The 22,456-nt window shown below is 38.0% G+C and overlaps 1 protein-coding gene across 5 annotated transcripts in view; it reads right to left on the bottom strand.

Annotated features, from left to right (window-relative positions):
* SPIRE1 (spire type actin nucleation factor 1) overlaps positions 1-22,456 on the bottom strand; it is a 250,744-nt gene that overhangs the window by 115,581 nt on the left and 112,707 nt on the right. For all 5 annotated transcript variants that reach the window (XR_015554248.1, XM_087438942.1, XM_087438943.1 and 2 more), the window contains one exon: positions 17,312-17,437. Coding sequence is in view for 4 of the 5 variants with exons in the window: in XM_087438942.1 (XP_087295068.1) it covers positions 17,312-17,437 (126 nt within the window). In the remaining variant the exon portion in view is untranslated. The remainder of the gene's footprint in view (positions 1-17,311; positions 17,438-22,456) is intronic.

Genomic DNA, 22,456 nt, shown 5'->3' with positions numbered 1-22,456 from the left:
CCAGCTCTGAGCTAACATCTATTGCCAATCCTCCTCCTTTTTTCCCCCAAAGCCCCAGTAGATACTTATATGTCATAGTTGCACATTCTTCTAGTTGCTGTATGTGGGACGCCGCCTCAGCATGGCCGGAGAAGTGGTGCGCCGGTGCGCGCCTGGGAGCCGAACCCAGGCCGCCAGTAGCGGAGCGTGCGCACTTAACCACTAAGCCAGGGGGCCAGCCCCTGAGATCTGTTTTAAGGTTTCATCCTTTTCTGGTTAAGGTCTTGTTTGTCTGTGAGTACTCGGGCGGCATTTTGGCCTGACTTTTTGAATCAGGCTGTTTCTTGGAACTCTACTAGCCTTCAGTTCAATTCCTTTTGGAATCGGACTGTTTCTACTGAAACCGTGCTAGCCTTCGGTCCAACTTTCGGACTGTTTCCTTAGAACTGTGCCAGTCCAGCCTTTGACCTGACTCCCTTGAGAGCAGACTGTCCCTTGGAACTGCATTGATCAACCTTCAGTCTGATTCCATTTGGAACTGGACTGCTGTTTGGAACTGCGTTGATTCAACTTTTGGTCTACCTTAATGAAATCAGACTGTTCTATTGGAACTGCCCGGTTTTAAGCCTGCAGGCTGTTTGAGCTGTTCAAGCTGTTTGAGTTGCAAGCTGTTTCAGAATTATTCTTTTACTCTAAAGAAAAACCTCTGAGGAATGAGATCCCAATTATCTAAATATTTTGACGGTGTCCCCCCTACAGGGACTCTAGCTGATTTCATGTTTAAAAACAACTGTCATTCCCACTGTGCATTTCTAACTAAATGGATCAATTTAACCAAAAGTAATTAGAACATCAATGGCTGGGGCTGGCCCAGTGGCACAGTGGTTAAGTTTGTGCGCTCCGCTTCGGTGGCCCGGGGTTTGCATGTTTGGATCCTGGGCATGGACCTAAGCCATGCTGTGGTGGTGTCTCACATACAAAATAGAGGAAGATAGGCACAGATATTAGCTCAGGGACAATCTTTCTCAAGCAAAAAGAGGAAGACTGGCAACAGATGTTAGCTCAAGGCCAATCTTCCTCACCAAAAAAAAAAAAAAAAAAAGAACACCAATGGCCATTGTGGGGAACTTTTGAACTTTCCCAATTTTCTCTTCTTAAAACTGAACGCGACAACCATAGTTCTGCAATTTCCAAAACTGAATGGAATATCTATGTCAATTGGTATTTTGAGGCTTCCAAATGTTATCAGGAGTCTAAAATTACCCTCTTTGCAAAATAAAATTTTAAGATTAACTGAGGCAAACAAACAATTAAAGAAAGATAAATGGCTTCCGAAGCCTCATGTTCCTCTCTGGCTCCTTGTATTCAGGCCCCACCTCCGGCACTATCTTCCTCCTTCCCTTCTATACCGCCTACACCTCCTCTACACTCTGTTCCCCTATACTAACTCTCTCAGGGAACTTCCCCTTTTCCATGAACCTCTCCCTACTCCGTCTTCCTCTGAACCTGTCAGAACCTGTCTCTTTAAAATTAAGCCTTCTGAGGATCCAAAGGCTAAACCCTTAATTTCTTATACTCCCTGGACTAAAGCTGAACTGCAAGCCATAGTCAAATATCTTCCCAAAGTAACTGAATATCCTCACAAATTTGCTGAGGAATTTAATATAGTCATTCTAACATATCAACCTGGTTCCCCTGACTTATATCAGCTAGTCCACATGCTCATCGGTGAAGGCCAGGCCAAGCATTGGATGAAAACTGCTAATTGGGAAAATCCTGCAAGTCCCTAGAATTACAACCAGGAGACCAGCCCGCTGACCTGTTGTATAATCAGGCTCGGGCAATCACTAGACAACTTCATCAGGCAATTCCTAGGGCTTTCCCAAAGCCTGTTGATTGGAACAAAATTCAGCCTTGTGCACAAAAACCTGATGAACCTGTTCATGACTATTACAGTCGACTTCACATTGTTTTAAAGAAAATTCTGGTCTTCCTGCAGATGCTGATTCCACCAAGGTAGCTTTAACTCTATGTTTATTAATGGGCTGAACTGGACCTTCTCCTTCTAGTAAAAAGGACCAGGATGGAGTGGGAAACTGTGTCCACTCCAGATTTAGTTAATCTGGCAAACCAGCTCTCTTGCACTGTAGACGAGTCACCTAAAAGACTGCTAAAATTCTTAATCTTCAACTCCAGCAAATGAAGGCCCCTACATAAAACCAAAAACCTCCTAGTTTCTGTTATTATTGCAAAGAGCCAGGACACTGGAACTGACCCTGGATTATTACAAACTTAAGTGCTTCAAGCGCCTTCAGCCCTCTAACCAGCCTTTCCATTGTCCTCCAAATTCTCACTAATGGGGCTCCGAGGAACTACAGGGGCTCTTCCCAATCCTCCTTCTGAATCAGCTTGAAGAAGCACCTCTTCAGAATGGGATGAATCTCTTTTTGTCCTAATTGACACCAGAGCCACACTCTTGGTGCTCAACCCCACTAGTATAAAGCAGCCCCTGCTCTGGAGTACTAAAACAGTTCAAATAGTAACAATTTCTAATAAACCTCAAAAGGTTCCCGTCTCTGAACCTATTCCCTTTTGTTTAGGCCCTTTGAGAAACACACACACCCTTTTCTCCTTAGTTCCTCCACCCCTATTTATTTATTAAGCTGAGACTTCTTGGAAAAGTATCATGCTGGAATTTCTTTCTCCCAAAAGGCGGAAATGATTCTAGAATTTGACAGCAGCCATCAAAACAGCCAATCAGGTGAATTAAATGACTCTTTGGCATCTTTTATTTGCTCCATCTCTGACGGTACTAGAGCTGATTCTGGAAACACTGATCATTTGTCCCTATTGAATCAGCTACCTCCCTCCTTATGGCCAAATCGCCAACTGATATTGAAATTCACAGCATACCTCCATCAATATTCAAATAGATCCCTCAAAATCTCTCCCCAGAATGAGTCAATACCCTATAGGTAAAGAAGCCCTTCAAGGTATAAAGCCCATAATAGACGATTCTAAGGTTCAAGGCCTCATTATCCCTTGTACTAGTACCTGTAATACTCCTACTTTAGCTGTGAGAAAACCCAAGGGCTGAGGGTAGAGGTATGCCTAGGACTTCCGAGCAATAAACAACACTGTTATCTTTCAGCACTCTATTGTTCCTAACTCTCATATACTACTAACGTCCATTCCCACCGGAAGCAAATTCTTTATGGTAATTGATTTATGTGGTGCATTCTTTAGTATTCCAGTTGATGAAGGTAGTCAATACCTTTTTGCCTTCACTTGGGAAAGAAAACAATTCACCTGGACAGTAATACCTCGGGGTTTTACTGAGAGCTGTTCTTACATTTCACAAATCCTGAAGGCTGATCTGGATGGTATCAAGTTTGCTAGGGGTTCTACTTTGTTGCAGTATGTGGACAATTTGTTTCTTTGCTCTTCCTCCCAAGTCTCCTCACAGGAAGTCAGCATCCGCTTGCTAAAGCTATTGGCCTTTCAGGGACATAACGTTGCCAAGGAGAAATTGCAGTTTGCCCAAACCCAGGTTCGATATTTAGGGCATCTTATGTTAGAACAAGAGCTACACCTAGATCCAGATAGGCTTCATGGTGTCCCAAGTTTCCCAAAACCCCAAACTAAGCACCAACTGCAAAGTTTTCTCAGGCTAGTTGGTTATTGCTGAAACTGGATTCCAAGTTTCTCTCTTATGGACAAACTTCTGTATGTTTTATTAAAGAACAACCCTGACCCAATTTTATGGGAAGAACAGGATGACATAGCCTTTAAGGCCCTAAAGGAGAGTTTGATAAATCCACCTGCCCTTGGACATTCCAATTATCAGATTCCCTTTTTCCTTTCTGTATATGAAAAGGAAGGGAATGCCCTTGGGGTACTCACCCAAAAACATATGAACCACCATCAACCCATAGGGTATTATATCCAGGAACTAGACCCTGTGACATGGGGATACCCCCCTTGCCTTGGAGCCATTACTGCCACTGCTCTTTTGGTTAAGGCCACTGAGAAAATCCTTGTGGAATCCCCTTTAACCATTTTATACCTCATGCAGTAGAAGCCCTCCTGATTTCTCATCACACTGAACATATTTCAGTCAGCTGCCTCACCTCCTATGAAATCCTTTTGTTAACTGTTCCTCACAGTAATAACCTTAACTCTGCTACTCTTCTCCCCTCCATTACCAAAGAAGTCCCTCACAACTGCTTAATGCTGATGGATCACCTCCTGACTCCTTGTGATGATCTGCAGGAAACTCCTTTGGATAACACCAGCTTCTCATGGTTCACTGAGGGTTCTTATTTAAAAGGTGACAATGGCAAATATTGTGCTGAGTATGCTATTGCAACTACTTTTGATATTGTTGAGGCAGCACCTTTATCTACGGCTACTTCAGCCCAACAGCCTGAATTATATGCTCTTGTAAGGGTTTGTACTTTAGCCAAGGGCATACTACCAACATTTATACTAACAGTAGATTTGCTTTTGAAGTAGCTCATGATTTTAGAATGTTGTGGAAGCAACGTGGCTCCCTTACTTCCAGCGGAAATAAAATAAAAAATAGTCCCTATGTTCAGAAATTTTTAGATGCCATACTTCTACCTGCCACTTTAGCTATTATTAAGATCCCGGAGCATTCTAAACTTGACTCTCTGGAAACTAAAGGAAATCATCTTGCTGACAGTTCTGCAAGGAATGAAGCTCTTAAAGGAACCAACAACAGCCAAGCCTCTGTCATGGTCCAAAGGGATATTTCCTCAAATGACAACTTAGAAAAACTGGCTAGACAAGCCCAACAATTAACCTCAGGAAAGGAAAAACAAGATTATAAATTCAACAATTGTTGGTCTGATAAAAAGAGAAGGCTCTGGTTCAGAATAAATAACAACCCAGTCCTACCAAAGACTCTTAAAATTCCCACTCCTAACCACTGTACATGCATTAAACCATTGGTCTCCTGACAAAATGATAGCATTCATGAATCAATATTGGTGGGGAAACATTAACAAGGTCACAAAAAGTGTCTACCTCACTTGTCCCACTTGTTCACAATACAATTCACGGAAGCCTGTTCATACTGCTCTTGGACAATTTAAACTGCCTAATGGACCATTCAAGGTTTGGCAAATGGGTTTCATACAACTTTCCCCGTCTCATGGACATAAATATGTTTTAGCCATGGTTTGTATGTTTTCCCACTGGACGGAAGCCTTTCCTTGCAGACAAGCTACTGCCTCTTCTGTGGCTAAAGTCCTTTTGGAAAAGATTATTCCTACCTGGGGAACTCCTCTCAAACTTCATAGTGATCGAGGAACCAATTTTACTAGTTAGGTACTTTGACAAGTCTGTGCTGTTTAGCAGGTTTTACACCACTTTCACTGAGCTTACCACCCTCAATCCTCTGGTTTAGTCAGATGCACTAACGTCATTATATTAAGACTCAATTTGCCAAATTTGTAAAGACTCTTCAAATACCATGGCCAGAAGTATTGTTGCTGGTCCTTCTAAAATCTCAGATCCACACCTTTTGGAACTCATAAACTCTTACCCTTTGAGATAGTCACAGGACGCCCAATGCACTTAGCTCCTGCCTCTTTTGACAGCTGATAAAAGGAGATATATTCTAATATTGCAAAGGTCTAATTGCTTCTATTAAAAATAACCACGTTTTTGTGAAGCAATCTTTTCACAGTGCACTACAGGAAGAGAAAGACCATAAGCATCACACCTTGCAACCTGGAGATTTCGTCTATCGGAAAAAATACCTCTAGAAGGGCTCTCTTCAACCTCGCTGGAAAGGCCCCATCAGGTACTGCTAACTGACCCTTGTGTCGCACAGCTCCAGGGAATAGACTCTTGGATTCACGTGACACTCCTAAAGAAAGCACCAAACCCTGACTGAACCTGCACATCATCCTGTGACTTAAAAGTAAAGATTTCCCAGAGTTGAAGCAGAAGACATCTGATAAGACAGCTTTCCCAAGATGTCCAGACCAGGCCTGTTAGAAGTTTGTCTGCCAAACCTTTGATGATGACGTAACACTTCAAATGCCTATGATCTTGATAACATATGGACTTTAGAAAAGTGTCTGAGAGTTCTCCCTTCTACCCTTCCTTTAACTCAAATGTGGCCACAATAGGTTTCCAATCTGTGCACTTTCCCTCTGACGTGGGACATGACACCCAAGAAAGGTCCTCACTGGCATCAAGGGACAAAAGGCTGCTGAAACCAGAAAAACCTGACTCTCGATCAGTGATGCTTTCAGAGAAAGATCTCAATCAAAAGGGAAAAATGTGGACATACACAGAACCTCATTAAATTGGAGTTGGGAGGCCAAAGAGGGGGAGCTCTCACACCCTAGCAGAAGAAGAAAAAAGACTTCCTCTTCTTGACTGGCAAGAAACTCAGCCAATGAGAGCCTGTCACAACTCAGCCAATGAAAAGCCACTACACACCAAACTCTCAATTTTTCCAATGGATTCTTTGTTTACAATAGCCCTCCCAACTTCCTCTTCCCCTCTATAAAAGAGTTTCTTCTCTCCTTGTTGTGGGGGAAGTTGCACATAGCTTGCCATGGTTCCAGACCCCGAACTGCAATTCTTTGCTGATCCCAAATAAACCCATGTTTGCTGGAGAAATAGCTGGCTGTCTTTTTGTTTAAGGTCAACAGATGCAAATGAAAAATCATAACTGAAAGGGTGAATGAAGACAGAATTTATAAGAGTTTAAGATGTCAACAAGAAACTAATTAAGCACCACAGGTGCAGTCACACTTGAGAGGAGATCAAAGATCATTATAATCGGATAATCAGAAATGACAATCCACACCTGTAGAGCCTGCCTTGAAGAAATCCAAGATGGCTTAACTATATTAGACATCTTATCTTTCACAGATCAAAATGTTTGGAATAGTCTACCTTAGTTCTGAGGTTGTTTATATGTATAATGCAAGAAAGCACAAGGTGAGAGAAAATTTTCATTACTTTGAGTACATAATCTCCTAGAAAAGAGAAATTATGACTTTAAAAATCTGTTTTACATGCCTTCTAATACAGAGTTCTTATTACAATAATATGAACAGATAATGTTTCATAATGCTCAATTACTTTTACTGTTCATTCAAGTAATATTGTTGTATTAAGAATTTCACCATTAGATTTTAAAATACAGAATTTTTACCATACTGACATTAATATAGTAGTAATGTCAATACTGAGTGTTATAGCTCAATATTGACAACATTGAGCTTTCCTATACAACCTACAACATTGAACTGCTTTCCTGTAAAATTCATCTCAAATTTAAAATATAATATAAAATAGTATAAAATAAAATATAAAATAGTATATAATAACTTCATAGCAAATTTTACTGGGCATGCACTTAAAATGTTTATCTGTTTTCATTTTGCCTACACACAACAAGACTGGTACAAAAATGCAGAAAAGCTTACTGAGTGAATAAAAGAAAGATTTAGTCACATGAATTGTATTTTCTGCAGTGAATTTTATGACTAGAAGGAACCTTAGCAGGTCTAATCACCCCCTTCTCCTTTTAAAGATAACTAAACAGAAATCTAGCAAAGGCTATTTGACTTAAGAAATTACATGAGGGCCGGCCCCGTGGCTTAGCGGTTAACTGCGCGCGCTTTGCTGCTGGCGGCCCGGGTTCGGATCCCAGGCGTACACTGACATGCCGCTTCTCCGGCCATGCTGACGCCGCGTCCCACATACAGCAACTAGAAGGATGTGCAGCTATGACATACAACTATCTACTGGGGCTTTGGGGAAAAAATAAATAAATAAAATTATTTAAAAAAAAGAGATTACATGAAAAATGAGTGGAAGAATATGATTCATCAACAACAAAGGGGTTTTTAAAAATGACGGTGTGTTATTTAAAAAAAAATAACAGTGTTAATATTTTAAATATAAAATAAACTTTAAAATGAGTTATTTGCTTGAAAAAAGGATTCTTCTTTCAAAAGAAAGATTCTTTTTAAACTTCTCTGATACTTCAAGTGTTTTTCTACTATAGTAAATACAGTTATACCTCTACTGTGAACCAATGTATTAACCGAAGAATAGGAGGGGACAAGCACACTACACACTCTCAGCACAGAGGCAATGATTTAGAGCATGCCAGGAACATACTGGAATAAAATCAACTGACTTTCCAGTCTTAAAATTATTTTATATCAGTCTTTGACATTTTTATGACACTTTTGTCTTTTCTCATTTCACATCTCCGTATTATTTCATACCTCAACTTAAACATGATAGCTTCCTTCCTCCCATCCCATTCCCATTCGTGTGCCTGCGTGAGAGACAAGACAGGCAGACACACATGCACACATACAGGCACACACATTCTCTCATGAACTCTCTTCTTCCCCAACTCCAAATTCTCTCTAGCTCACACATACTTCCTTCCAATCCCGCTCAGAAGCCTATATCAAAGTATACGTCTACATTTTCGTTCAGGAACTCTCTTCTGCTTTGTTCCAATACAGTGTACTGTATGTGACTGTTCTTACAGGAAAACAGCAATAATAGGTTAGAGCACCTTTGCTAGGATGAACAGCAGAATGAGGATGGAAACATTGGTACCAGAAGTGCTCAGAACTTACTTCTGTATGAACCTCTAATCTCTGTAAGTCTCATTTTACTAATCTGCAAAGTAGGAGTCACAGGACTGTTCATGAGGATTAAATGGAGTAAGCAACAGAGGCCGCTTTATAGCTGTAGGTATATAATACAGGAAAGCAGCAGGGATTAAAGGAACTGATAAATAATTTCATTTAACAACAAAACCAAGGACTGATGATCAAAACCTACCCAGACAGCAATGGATAAAGGATACTACCATGAACATAATTTCCTTTTTCCTAACTAAAAAAGTTACATTTGAAAATGCCAAGCTAAATTCTCCACTCTCCACTGCACATGCTCACTAGCCATACTTGCTGGTAGGGTTTAGGCTGTGGGGGGTCACTGGCAGTAGGGCACAGGCTGTCTCTTCTTTCATACAACCTGATACACTAAATGGATCTTAGAGAGTCCCTCCATCTATACTTACCTACAAGGATATCAGATTGCTTACGAGACACGGTAATATGTACTTACATTCAAGGATATCAAATTGCCTTTGAGATACAGTAACAGCAGGCTTATTCAAGTCTTCTCTATCATTCAGAGAATAACCTTACAGGATCTCATTCATTGTTTAAGAAGGAAATCACCACATCATGAAAAGAGATTAGAATGAAAATGAATTTGCTTTCTAAATAAATAGATGATGAACTACAAGGCCTTGTGCTTTGTAAAGTAGCCAGGTCTAGTAAATGTATTTACCACTTTACAGAACAACTCTAACACCTAGAAACAGATTATGGGTTTTATATTTTAATAAACTGCCAATTGAGCATATAAGAAATTTAATATAAAGTACTTTCTTTAGGTCTATCAAATCAGGAACATTATCAGCAACTGAGCTCAAATGTTCTGATACTAAGATTCTACCCTAATTTTATACACACACACAGGGATATAAGGTGGTTTGAAACATCATTGATAATCACATAATTAATTAACTTCTTGAATCAGAGATTATTACTTTGAAAATTCCAATTGATATACACTCACAGGTATAAAAGAAAGATTGTCTGATTCTTAAAATGTATAAAATATTTTGAGATCTTTAGAAAAAAGATCAAATTAACACAGAGTATTTTATTACTAGTGTGCATTTAGTACTCTGGAGAAAAGGTTAAAACAACTAACATATATACATGGACTAACATGTATGAAAATCTCTAATAATTTCAAGAAAGTCGCATACATTGCAGAGAAAAGGAAATCCATTTGGAACCTATGGAACCTACTTGGACGTCAGTCCTAAACCTCAGTGCTGACAGGCAATTCATGTAGCATAAAATCTGTAATTAAATGGTACAGAATGTTCTTAAGTGTCAGGATTTCCACATATTTTACAGCTTGCTTTCTCAGACTCATTTTTATTAAGTGAATTTTTATGTGTAAATTTAAAGAATGGTAAAAGCACTCAAAGACCTTACTCATCTAGACCCCCACGAAAGTTCTCATATTTACTAGAGACACTTTGGCCAAAATGTTTCCAATAGTCAGAAGTGCTTTCAAAACTGACTTCTTTCAACCAGAAGAAAATCTTTGAAGTTCTGGAAAAACACAGACAATGTATAAATTATTTCAGTTCAACAAATATTCCTAGAGTACTTCCCATGTGCACATACTGCCTTAAGAATCGTTAATATAAAGATGATTTAAAACACAGTCATTTATCTCAAGAAGCATCTAGTCCAGTTGTGGACAAAAAATTACAAAGATGTAAGCAAATAACTACCATGGAGTATGAGAAGTGCAAGATTGAAAGATATATAAGAGATAGAGGTAGTGGAGGGCATAAAACTCTGTTAGGGGTAGAGGGAGGTCATTAATATTTCACAAAGGAGGTAACATGTGAGTAGGGTTTAGATGGATAAATAGGAGTTCACCAAGCAGACAAAGAGAGAAGAGATTCCAGGCAGAAAGAATAGAATGTGCAAGGGTCACAGATATAGAATAGCATGATGTACTCAGAAACTATAAGTAATTTTGATGAGATAGTGTAAAATGCAAAGAAGGTAGTGCTGAAAAGGAGAATAAAGTCAGTGAAATACCATGAAGGGCCTTGTGTGAAATACAATGGAGTTTTAAGTTTATAGCTGATGGGGAGCCATATTAATCACGGAAGCAGCATGGCTCTGTTGCCAGGTGTCTGGTGGTCAGGTAGGATGAGCCAAACTGAAAATAACAACCAAGCCTTTATTCACTTACTGCAACAGTGCAAACAAGAGGCCAAAAGGATGTTTTGCTCGGCTTGTTCCATTTTTCCCCACAGAAAGGCCCTGGGGTAGGGTCAGGTGACATGCAGTACAGGTGGGGGAAATCTCACTACTGAGGAGCACTAGACAAAGGGCTCCTGTCATTTTATGGACCTGAGGGCCTGTGGGAAGGAGAGAGGGAAGGCTAGGAATGGAAAGTTCTGAGTCAGAGTGTAGGAAAGTGCCTCAGCCAAGGTTCTTCAAGTGGAGGTGCCTGGGCTAGGAATGCAGATGCACACAGGAACATAGACAGCCCAGTGGGGGAGTTCTGAGTCCTCGCAATCCCTGCAGAAAATCACAGAGTGCAGTACACTGGCTGTGCACCAAGTCAAGTGTGGGGAGGACAGCCTTCCCCCGAAGCCTGCCAGAGAAAGCTAGCCTGTGGTCAGGCCTGAAAGATCACATGCAGGTTTGGGCCTGGAGCTAGACTCTCCAGGTCAGATCTGTGATCTACAAGAATCATTCGCTGACAGTGTGGAAGATGAACTGGATGGAGAGAATTTACAGTGATGAGGAGAGAAGTGGGAGGCTAGTATAATAACCTAGGTTGGACATGTGGACCCAAACTCCTGGTAAAGTGACTGAACCTAGTCCATGTAGGAAAGGAAGTGGATTCAGGAAGGGCTGATAACTGGAAGAAAACGGAGGAGTCTAGGGACTGGAAGACTAGTGCAGGTGGCAGTGAGAGAAAGAGCCTGAGGGACAGGGGTTACAGTCAGGAAGTGTGCAACAAGAGCCCATGATTTCCAAGGTGGAACGACTGAGAGTTATTAGGAGGACAAAGGTGTGTTGAGATAAGCAGAGGAATGAAGTAGAGGGGAAGTCAAGGATACAAAGCTATAGTTTCTTTTTATCAAAAAAATCACTCATGAGGATGGCAGATGACAGTGACAGTGGGTTTAAGAATAGTAGAAGTGGATGGCATAAGCTTTTTGTACAAGTATGAAGAATAATTTTTTGGCAGCAGTAGAGGAGAGAGAGAATATTATCAACCCACCCCCATCCAGAGATATAAAGACATGGAGAGAGCAGCTTCCCACAGGAGGGAAGCAAGAGAAAGCACAACCCTTGGCGAAACGAGTTTTCTGAGAAGAGCCTGGGGGTTCTGACGAGTTCATTTTAAAAATGAAGCAGAGTTTCTAGAGAGAAGAACGGAAAGGGTTAAGAAGAGATCAACAAAATAAGGAAACAGTGTAGGAGATGAGAAAACAGGACAGAACTAGTGTCTATACAGACCTAAATTTGGGGTGGTGCCAGAGGGTGACAGAGTGACATGTGGTGGGAACCCCGACCTTAAGGTCCCCAACCTTGGTCAGGGCCTGGACAGTCTCTGTCAGCATTGCCACAGAGCCACCAATAGTTCCAGACACTAGTATTCTTTTACTTTTTATTTGTGAGATTTTAACTTAAATAAACTTTGATAATGTTTAAATCTCTTTCTGAGAATGTGTTTGCATATCTGGCAAAGCAAAATTTTAATTAAGAGCAAAAAAATTTTTTAAAGCTCACTGGAGTAGAGTAGGAAAAAACCTATTAATGCTGTTCTTTAAGCTCAGAAATGGTTCCTAAGAATGTCTGTGTCAGAAGGACTTTAAGAGCTCATTTAATTTACTCTACTAACCCCAGAGGACTGTACTTACACCCTAAAAGTAATGCTTGTTTCTCTGGGGAAGGCAATCTCAATCTTAACAAGCTGGGGAAGATAATTACAACCTTAGAAAGTAATATATTCTAAATGAAAATACACCATACCAACTCATATGGGATGCAGCAAAAGCAGTCCTGAGAGGGAAATTCATAGCAATATAGGCCCACCTTAACAAACAAGAAAAATCTCAAATAAGCAATCTTAAGCTAGACCTAACAGAATTAGAAAAAGAAGAACAAACAAAGCCTAAAGTCAGCAGAAGGAGGGAAATAATAAAAATTAGAGCAGAAATAAACGAAATTGAAAGCAAAAAACAGTAGAAAGGATCAATGAAACAAAGAGCTGGTTCTCTGAGAAGATAAACAAAATTGACAAACCCTTAGCCAGACTCACTGAGAAAAAAAGAGAGAAGGCACAAATAAAATTAGAAATGAAAGAGGAGAAATCACAACAGATACCAGAGAAATACAAAGGATTATAAGAGAATACTATGAAAAACTATATGCCAACAAATTGAACAATCTAGAAGAAATGGATAAAATTCTTAGATTCAGACAACCTCCCAAAACTGAATCAAGAAGAAATAGAGAACCTGAATAGACCAACTACAAGTAAAGACACTGAAACAGTAATCAAAAACCTCCCCCAAAATAAAAGTCCAGGACCAGATGGCTTCTCTGGAGAATTATACCAAACATTCAAAGAAGACGTAATACCTATCCTCCTCAAACTATTTCAAAAAATAGAGAAAGATGGAACACTTCCCAACACATTCTACGAGACCAACATCACCCTGATACCAAAGCCAGACAAGGACAATACAAAGAAGGAGAATTAGAGGCCAATATTGCTGATGAACATAGATGCAAAAATCCTCAACAAAATATTGGCAAATCAAATACAGCAATACATTAGAAAGATCATACACCATGATCAAGTGGGATTTATACCAGGGACACAGGGATGGTTCAACATCCACAAATCAATCAATGTGATACACCACATTAACAAAACGAGGAATAAAAACCACATGATCATCTCAATAGATGTAGAGAAAGCATTAGACAACATCCAACATCCATTTATGATAAAAACTCTCAACAAAATGGGTATAGAAGGGAAGTATCTCAACATGATAAAGGCCATATATGACAAACCCACAGCCAACATCATACTCAATGGGGAAAAACTGAAAGCCATCCCTCTGAGAACAGGAACAAGACAAGGGTGCCCACTCTCGCCATTGTTATTCAACATCGTGCTGGAACTTCTGGCCAGAGCAATTAGGCAAGAAAAAGGAATAAAAGGAATCCAAATAGGCAATGAAGAAGTGAAACTCTCACTGTTTGCAGATGACATGATTTTATATATAGAAAACCATACAGAATCCATCAGAAAACTATTAGAAATAATCAACAACTACAGCAAAGTTCCAGGGTATAAAATCAACTTACAAAAATCAGTTGCATTTCTATACTCTAATGATGAACTATCAGAAAGAGAACTCAAGAAGACAATCCCATTTACAATTGCAACAAAAAGAATAAAATATCTAGGAGTAAATTTAACCAAGGAGGTGAAAGGCCTATACAATGAAAACTATAATACATTATTGAAAGAAATCAATGATGACATGAAGAAATGGAAAGATATCCCATGCACGTAGATTGGAAGGATAAACAAAGTTAAAATGTCCATACTACCTAAAGCAATCTACAGATTCAATGCATTCCCAATCAGAATCCCAATGACATTCTTCACAGAAATAGAACAAAGAATCCTAAAATTCACATGGGGCAACAAAAGACCCCGAATAGCTAAAGCAATCCTGAGAAAAAAGAACAAAGCTGGAGGCAACACAATCCCTGACTGCAAAACATACTACAAAGCGATAGTAATCAAAACAGTATGGTACTGGTACAAAAACACACAGATCAATGGAACAGAACTGAAAATCCAGAAATAAAACCTCACATCTATGGGCATCTAATCTTCGACAAAGGAGCAAAGAACGTAAAATGGAGAAAGGAAAGTCTCTTCAATAAACGGTGCTGGGAAAACTGGACAGCCACTTGCAAAAGAATGAAAGTAGAACATCTTCTTTTGCCATACACAAAAATTAACTCAAAATGGATCAAAGACCTGAAGGTGACACCTAAAACTATAAAACCCCTGGAAGAAAATGTAGGCAGCACATTATTCGTCATTGGTCATAAAGAGATCTTCTCGAATTCCATGTCTACTCGGACAAGGGAAACAAAAGAAAAAATAAACAAGTGGGACTTCATCAGACTAAAGAGCTTCTGCAAGGCAAACGAAACCAGGATCAAAAGGAAAAGACAACCCACCAGCTGGAAGAAAATATTTGCAAACCATATATCCGACAAGGGGTTAATCTCCATAATACATAAAGAACTCAGGGCCGGCCCCATGGCTTAGCAGTTAAGTGCGTGCGCTCCGCTACTGGCGGCCCCGGTTCGGATCCCGGGCGTGCACCAATGCACCGCTTCTCCGGCCATGTTGAGGCTGCGTCCCACATACAGCAACTAGAAGGATGTGCAGCTATGACATACAACTATCTACTGGGGTTTTGGGGGAAAAAAGGAGGAGGATTGGCAATAGATGTTAGCTCAGAGCTGGTCTTCCTCAGCAAAAAGAGGAGGATTGGCATGGATGTTAGCTCAGGGCTGATCTTCCTCACAAAAAAAAAAAAAAAAGAAGAACTCACACATCTGAACCACAAAAAACAAATAACCCGATGAAAAAATAGGCAGAGGATATGAACAGACATTTTTCCAAGGAAGATATACAGATGGCCAACAGGCATATGAAAAGATATTCAACATCACTAATCATGAGCGAAATGCAAATCAAAACTACACTAAGATATCACCTTACACCCGTGAGAATGGCTATAATCACCAAGACAAAAAATAAATGCTGGAGAGACTGTGAAGAAAAGGGAACCCTCATTCACTGCTGGCAGGAATGCAAACTAGCGCAGCCACTATGGAAAACAGTATGAAGATTCCTCAGAAAATTAAAAGTAGAAATACCTTATGATCCAGCTATCCCACTTCTGGGTATCTACCCAACAAATCTGAAATCAGCAATCCAAAGAGGCTTGTGCGCCTCTATGTTCATTACAGCATTATTCACTATAGCCAAGACGTGGAAGCAACCCAAGTGTCCATCAACAGATGAGTGGATAAAGAAGATGTCGTATATAATATACAATGCAATACTACTCAGCCATAAAAAAAGACAAAATCGTCCCATTTGCAACAACATGGATGGACCTGGAGGGTATTATGCTAAGTGAAACAAACCAGGCAGAGAAAGACAAACACTGTATGACCTCTCTCATATGTGGAATATAAACTAACACACAGACAGAGAGAACAGTTTGGTGGTTACCAGGGGGAAAGGAGTGGGGGTGGGCACAAGGGGTAAAGGGGCACATTTATAGGGTGACTGACAAGTAATAACGTACAACTGGAATCTCACAATGTTATAAACTATTAGGACATCAATAAAAATTTTTTAAAAAATAGCTAAAAAAAGTAATATTTTCTACTATTTATTAAATCTTAATTGAGGATATGCTTTCGAATGTTTACTCTGAAGCTTTTAATCACATCCTACATCCCCTGGTTCTGTCCAGAAGGAAAAGCTAGTCCACGACGTATTTACAATTATTCTTCAAACAACATATAGTTCACCCTTTTCCACCCTATTGAGGATTTTCCTCTTGGGTCGAATTCTATAAAATCCTAAAAAAAACAGACATAGCTTTTCACTGGTCTAACATAAAAAGACAGACTATAAGAAGTATCCTGGCTAGACTGAAGAGGAATGCTTAGAGCTCTTATTCATACATATAAAATGGATTTACTTAAGGTGATTTATTAAGGGTGATCTGGCTGAGACATCTGTCACTTACTTATTACCAGAGCTAATTAGTCTTATTTGGTTAATATAGGTTAGTATTTTCCTTCCTCCCTTACACATCCTACATGTGTCCCTCCCCAAACTGTGTGTTATCCTAAGTTTTAAACTAGTGTTTCAGATAAACTCTGTACTGTAGTCATAAAAGAAATGATACCCACTAACTATCATGTACTGAGCTCTTACTGTGTGCCAGATGCTGTACTGCTTTATATAGATCTCATGAATCTTCACAACCATCTGTGTAGTGTAAAATATGGCAATTCATATAAATAAATTAGAATGATTCTCTTTGGACTCTACATACAACATTTTTAACTCATAGACAATGACAACTAATAATTAAATAAAATAGCTAAAATGAGATTTTGGATTATCCGAATATTAATTCACATCTCCTCCTTTAAATATTTAATCAAATCCGCTATAAAATAATTAAATTATCAGATGTGTAGCCTCCTTCCTGAGTCCTTATCCCTTCCTGAAAGAGGTACTAATATGTTTTAAAATGGACAAAAGAGTGGCAGAAAGAGGGTGAAAAGCAAGTCACATGGGAAATTTTTTAAACCAATTCAGTATTATTTATTTCTAATTTATAAGGAAGCTTTATGAAACTTTTTGTTTTATAAAATGGATTTACAAACTTACATTTTAAAGAATAGATTTAATTTTGCCTAACTTGCTTCTTTCCTGAATGATTTTCAGCACTCATCAGAAGGATGGTAATAAATACTTTAAATAACATGATGGACAGTGTTGTAAACTCAGGTTTATCTTTCACAATGCCAATAAATATGGAAGCAGGAGTACTTACCTCCTTTGCACTCTTAATTTTAGTCAGAAATGTACGCAGCTCCATTGTTTCTGCAAACAGTGCACGACATACTGCCTGATAATGATTCGGTGCCTCTGATTCAGTTGGGAGATGAGCAGCACATAACTACAGAAGAAAATAAAATAATGGTGCTTGTTTATTATTTGTGGGTTTTTTGCACCTTAAAAACAGACACACCTAGTATATGTGTACTTTCATATCAGACAGCAGGGCAACTCTGCAATTTCCATCATCCAAAGCTTAATGATGCATCACAAGACCATCAGTAAAGTTCACAAAATTATACGGAAAAAGTGGTCCACTAAGAAATACCCAACAGCACAGACGAGCTTACTAGAAGTGGGTAGCTTCTATTTGAAAATGATAGGATATACGTAAAACTTTTGGTTGGGAGCAGAAAGAGAACTACCACTTATTGAGTACTGATCATAACTCAGGTATTTTAATAGCTACCATTTATTGAGTATTTATCATGCCAGGCACTATATTTAACATGTCATACAAACAGCATAATATCATTTACTCTTCAATGTAACCCAGAATTATCCTCATTTTATAGCAAAGGAAATTGAGGCTAAGAGCAGTCAAATGACTTGTCCACAGTCATAAAGTTGACATGAGGGATAAGGAGAAGTCAACACAGTCCTATTGGATTCTGAAGCCCAGGCTCATTTCAGTACATGTTGAATTGTGTAATGTAGTAAAAAGAATGTCAGGAAGACATGTGGACCACTGGGAAGATGCCTCATCAGTAGATGGAGAGTGGAGGAAAGAGGGCAGGGGGCAACATGACCCCACTGATGATACCTCCAGTCTTAATGTCCTTTACTATACATAGCCCATAATCCCCACAAAACTACTTGTGGGGAAAAGATGCAATTTAAATTTAACATCACGCAGAACAACTTAGAAAAAACACCACCATTTAATTTATTAGACTGGAAAGACATCCTATCAAGAATCTAATGCACAGGAATAATTTTATCTTTTTATAAAATAATAATTTTGTATCCATGTACAATAGTTATGTTTTAAGGTATTTTATTTGCATTAAAAAGCTGTAAGTTCTCCTTTAATTCTCTACTATATTCAGTAAATTTGACATTAATACAATTACTGAAAATATACATTTATTATATTACAATAATTTTTATCTATTGGAGAGTAAAAGATATCTTTGTAGATTGTAATATCCTTCATAATGTGGCTTTTTGTTATTTCCATTTGTAATAAGTGTCGTATGTAATTTAGTAGATTACTATCTTTAATAAAATACATTCTCAAGAAAATATTTTGAATTTTAGTAAGAAACTTTCTCCACAGTGCTAAAAACAGGTTAAGAATTGATTCATCAGGAAGCATTAAAAGCAAAAATCCTGCAAGTTTATTATTCACAGAGCTACCAATGAACAGAAAGCATATTTTTGCTCAATTATTTTTGTACACAGAAAACAGCTTCCAATATAGAATTACCATTTCCAAAGAAATGAAAAGGAACTGCTAGCGCTTTCACCTTTATCTAACTAATCCCATAATTTTATACTCCAATTACACGTGAAATATGTCATAAATTTTTTGACTGTAATTCACAATAGGAAATATATTTTATATAAGGACTCAAACATATGCACATGTATATGTTTTACACACAAAAATTCCACAAAACTTACACATTTGATTGATTTCACAACCCATTAATAGGCTGTGACCTGCAACTTGAAAAACAGTGGTATAAAGGTGATAACTAGGTCTAAAAGTCTTTTTAAAAATGCATATAACATGATCTTATATATAGAAAATCCAGAGGAATCCACAGAAACTATTAGAGCTAATAAGCAATTTCAGCAAAGTTGTGGGATAGATGATCTACACAAAAAAGTTGTATTTCTATGCAGTACCAATGAACAATCAGAAAACAAAATTAAAAAAAAAAACAAAATTAAGAAAACAATTCCATTTACAATAGTATCAAGAAAATAAAACACTATGGAATAAATTTAACCAAGGAGGTGCAAGACTTACACATTGAAAACTATAAAACATTGCTGAAAGAAACTAAAGATGACCTAAATAAATGGAAAGACATCCTGTATTCATGGGTTGGAAGACTTAATATTGTTAAAAGAGCAATACTACACAAAGTGATCTAGAGATTGAATGCAATCCCTAACTAAATCCCTATGGCTTTTTTGAAGAAATGGAAAAGCTGATCCTAAAATTCATATGGAATTGCAAGGGGCCCCAAATAGCTGAGACAATTTTGAAAAGAACAAAGTTGGAAGACTCACACTTCCAAATTTCAAAACTTACTACGAAATTCAGAAATCACAACAGTGTGGTACTGGTATAAGGACAGACATATAGATCAATGTAATAGAACTGAGAGTCCAGAAATAAACCCAAACATCTATGGTTGACTGATTTTTGACAAAGTGCCCAGACCACTAAGTAGGGAAAGAATAGTTTCTTCAACAAATAATGCTGGAAAAACTGGATATCCACATGCAAAAAAATGAAGTTGTACCCCTATCTCACACCATATATAAATATTAACTCAAAATGGATCAGAGACCTAAATATAAAAGCCAAAACCATAAAATTCTTAGAAGAAAACACAGGGGTAAACTTTAATAGTCATGGACTTGGTGATGGTTTTTTACATGTGAAATCAAAAGCATAAGCAACAACAATAAGTAAATGGATAAATTAGACTTCATTAAAGTTAAAAATTTTTGTACATCAAAGGACACTATCAAGAGAGGGAAAAGACAATCCATAAAGGGAGAGAAAATATTTGCAAATCATATATCTGATAAGGCTCAAGTATGCAGAATGTATAAAGAACTCTTAAAAAAGACAAAAAACCCAATTAAAAATTGACTTGAACAGACATTTTCACATATAAATATGCTCAACCGTCATTGCTCATTAGGGAAATGCAAATCAAAACCACAATGAGATACCACTCACACCTACAAGGATGGCTATAAAAACAAACAAAAAATGGAAAATAAGTGTTGGCAAGAATGTGGAGAAATTGGGACCCTTGTGAATTGCTGGTAGGAATATAACATGGTACAGCTACTGTGAAAAACAGTTTGGTGGTTCCTCAAAGAGTTAAACATAGAATTACCATGTGATCCTGCAATTCCACTCCTAGGTATATATCCAAAAGAACTGAAAGTAGGTGTTCAAACAAAAACTTGTACACGAATGTTCATACTAGCTCTATCATAGTAGTCAAAAGGTGGAAACAATTCAAATGTTCTAAACTAATGAATGCATAAACAAAATATTGTATATCCATACAATGGAGGAGGAATAAAGTACTGACACATGCTACAACATGGATGAACCTTAAAAACATTATGCTAAAGTGAAAGATGCCAGACAAAAGGTCACATACTGTATGATTCCATTTATATGAAATACCCAGAATACACAAAACCACAGAGACAGAAAGCTTATTAGTGGTGGCCAGGGGCTGAAGGAGGAAGAATGGGAAGTGATGGATATGGGGTTTCCATTTGGGGTAATAAAAAAGCTCTGGAACTAGACAGTGCTGATGGTTGACAATAATCATGAATGTACTTAATGCCACCAAATTGTACACTGAAATGGTTAAAACGGTAAATTTCATGTGTATTTTACCACAGTTTTAAAAATGTTTGAAAAATTAACAAAGAACAATGAAATTCAACAAAGTCTCCAGAGACATAGGAGAAATAATCCCACAGAGGAGAAATAATCCTAGAGGTTATTTCAGTGTCAATGAATTGCTTGATATTTATTTTGTTCTTTGTGTTTCTATGCATCATCACACCTAATCCTTACAATAGCCTAATTCAGAGATTAGAAAATTGAGATTTAAAACAGCTAAATAATTTATCCAAGGTCATACATCTAGCCAGCAGAATTGGAACTGAATCCAGGCAGTCTAACTCTAGAGCCCAAGTTCTTATACATTCTACTCTAGAATGAATGTATATTACTTTTATATTAAAGGAAATAATGTTATTAAAAGGCCCAAGCTTAGAGCATGGTATACAGTAAGAATGCAACAAAATCATTTTTACAGTTACCAAAAAAAAGGAGACTATGGGGGTAGAGGAACACAATTAGAAGGAGCAGGTTGTGTCCCATATCTATTAACATGAAGTTATATGATCTTGGACAATTTATGTAACATTGCTGGGTTTCAGTTTATTTCTAAAAGGAGAGGACTGGGCTACATAACCTCTTACTTAACCTACCTTCCCTTGTTGTATGAAAAAATTTTTAAGTTAAACCAAAATGTTGGAGTGTTTAGGGTTCAATCTTGGATCTTTGAGTTTCTCTCTACTCACTTTAGCTGATCTTCTCTACTTTAGATTTAAATAGCTTTAAATGCCACCTAAGGCTGATGACCCCTCAACTCCTACTCTAGGCCATTCTTATTTTTGTCAGAAAACAAGATCTACTTTACCTTTAATCTTGACAGATATTTCACTAGGTAAAGAATTTTAGGTTCTATTTTAGAACTTTAAAGATACCATTCATTCCATTCTGTCTTCTAGCTTCCATTATTTCTGTTGAGAAGTCAGATGCAGTCTAGTTTTCCTCTAGTTGATTTCGGATTTTCTGTTTGTGGTTTTCAGCAGTTTAACGATAATTAAACTAGATTATTTTTCATTTTATTTACCTTGCTCTTAGTTTGTGGGGCTTCTTGAATCTGTGGCACAGTGTTTTCATAGTTTTGGAAAATTCTTAGTATGTCTTCAAATATTCCTTCCATCCTCTCTCTTCTTTGCTCTCCATTTAGGACTTGAATTACATGTACTGCCTTTGTATCTTACCTTCTATTCTGTACTTCTTATTCTTTTCGTGTCTCTGTGATTCATTCTGAGTATTCTCTACTGATGACATTCCACTTCACTCATTCTCTCTTCAGCTCTATCTAGTCTATTAAACTCACACCCTAAACTTTTATTTCCGTTATTTTATGTTTGGTTCTCAAATTTCCATTTGTTTCTTTTTATATATTTTCCAGATCTTTCCTTAAAGTTTCAATCCCGACTCTTGGAACCCTAAACATCAATTAAAAGTCAATCTGACAACTCCATTATCTGGATTCCCTGTATAGAA

The sequence above is a fragment of the Ceratotherium simum genome, chromosome 14 (assembly GCF_057802395.1).
Source record: "Ceratotherium simum simum isolate JZ-2026a chromosome 14, ASM5780239v1, whole genome shotgun sequence".
Lineage (NCBI taxonomy): Eukaryota > Metazoa > Chordata > Mammalia > Perissodactyla > Rhinocerotidae > Ceratotherium > Ceratotherium simum.
The sequence above is the reverse complement of the archived record's forward strand: the minus strand, read 5'-3'. Positions and strand labels throughout refer to the sequence as shown.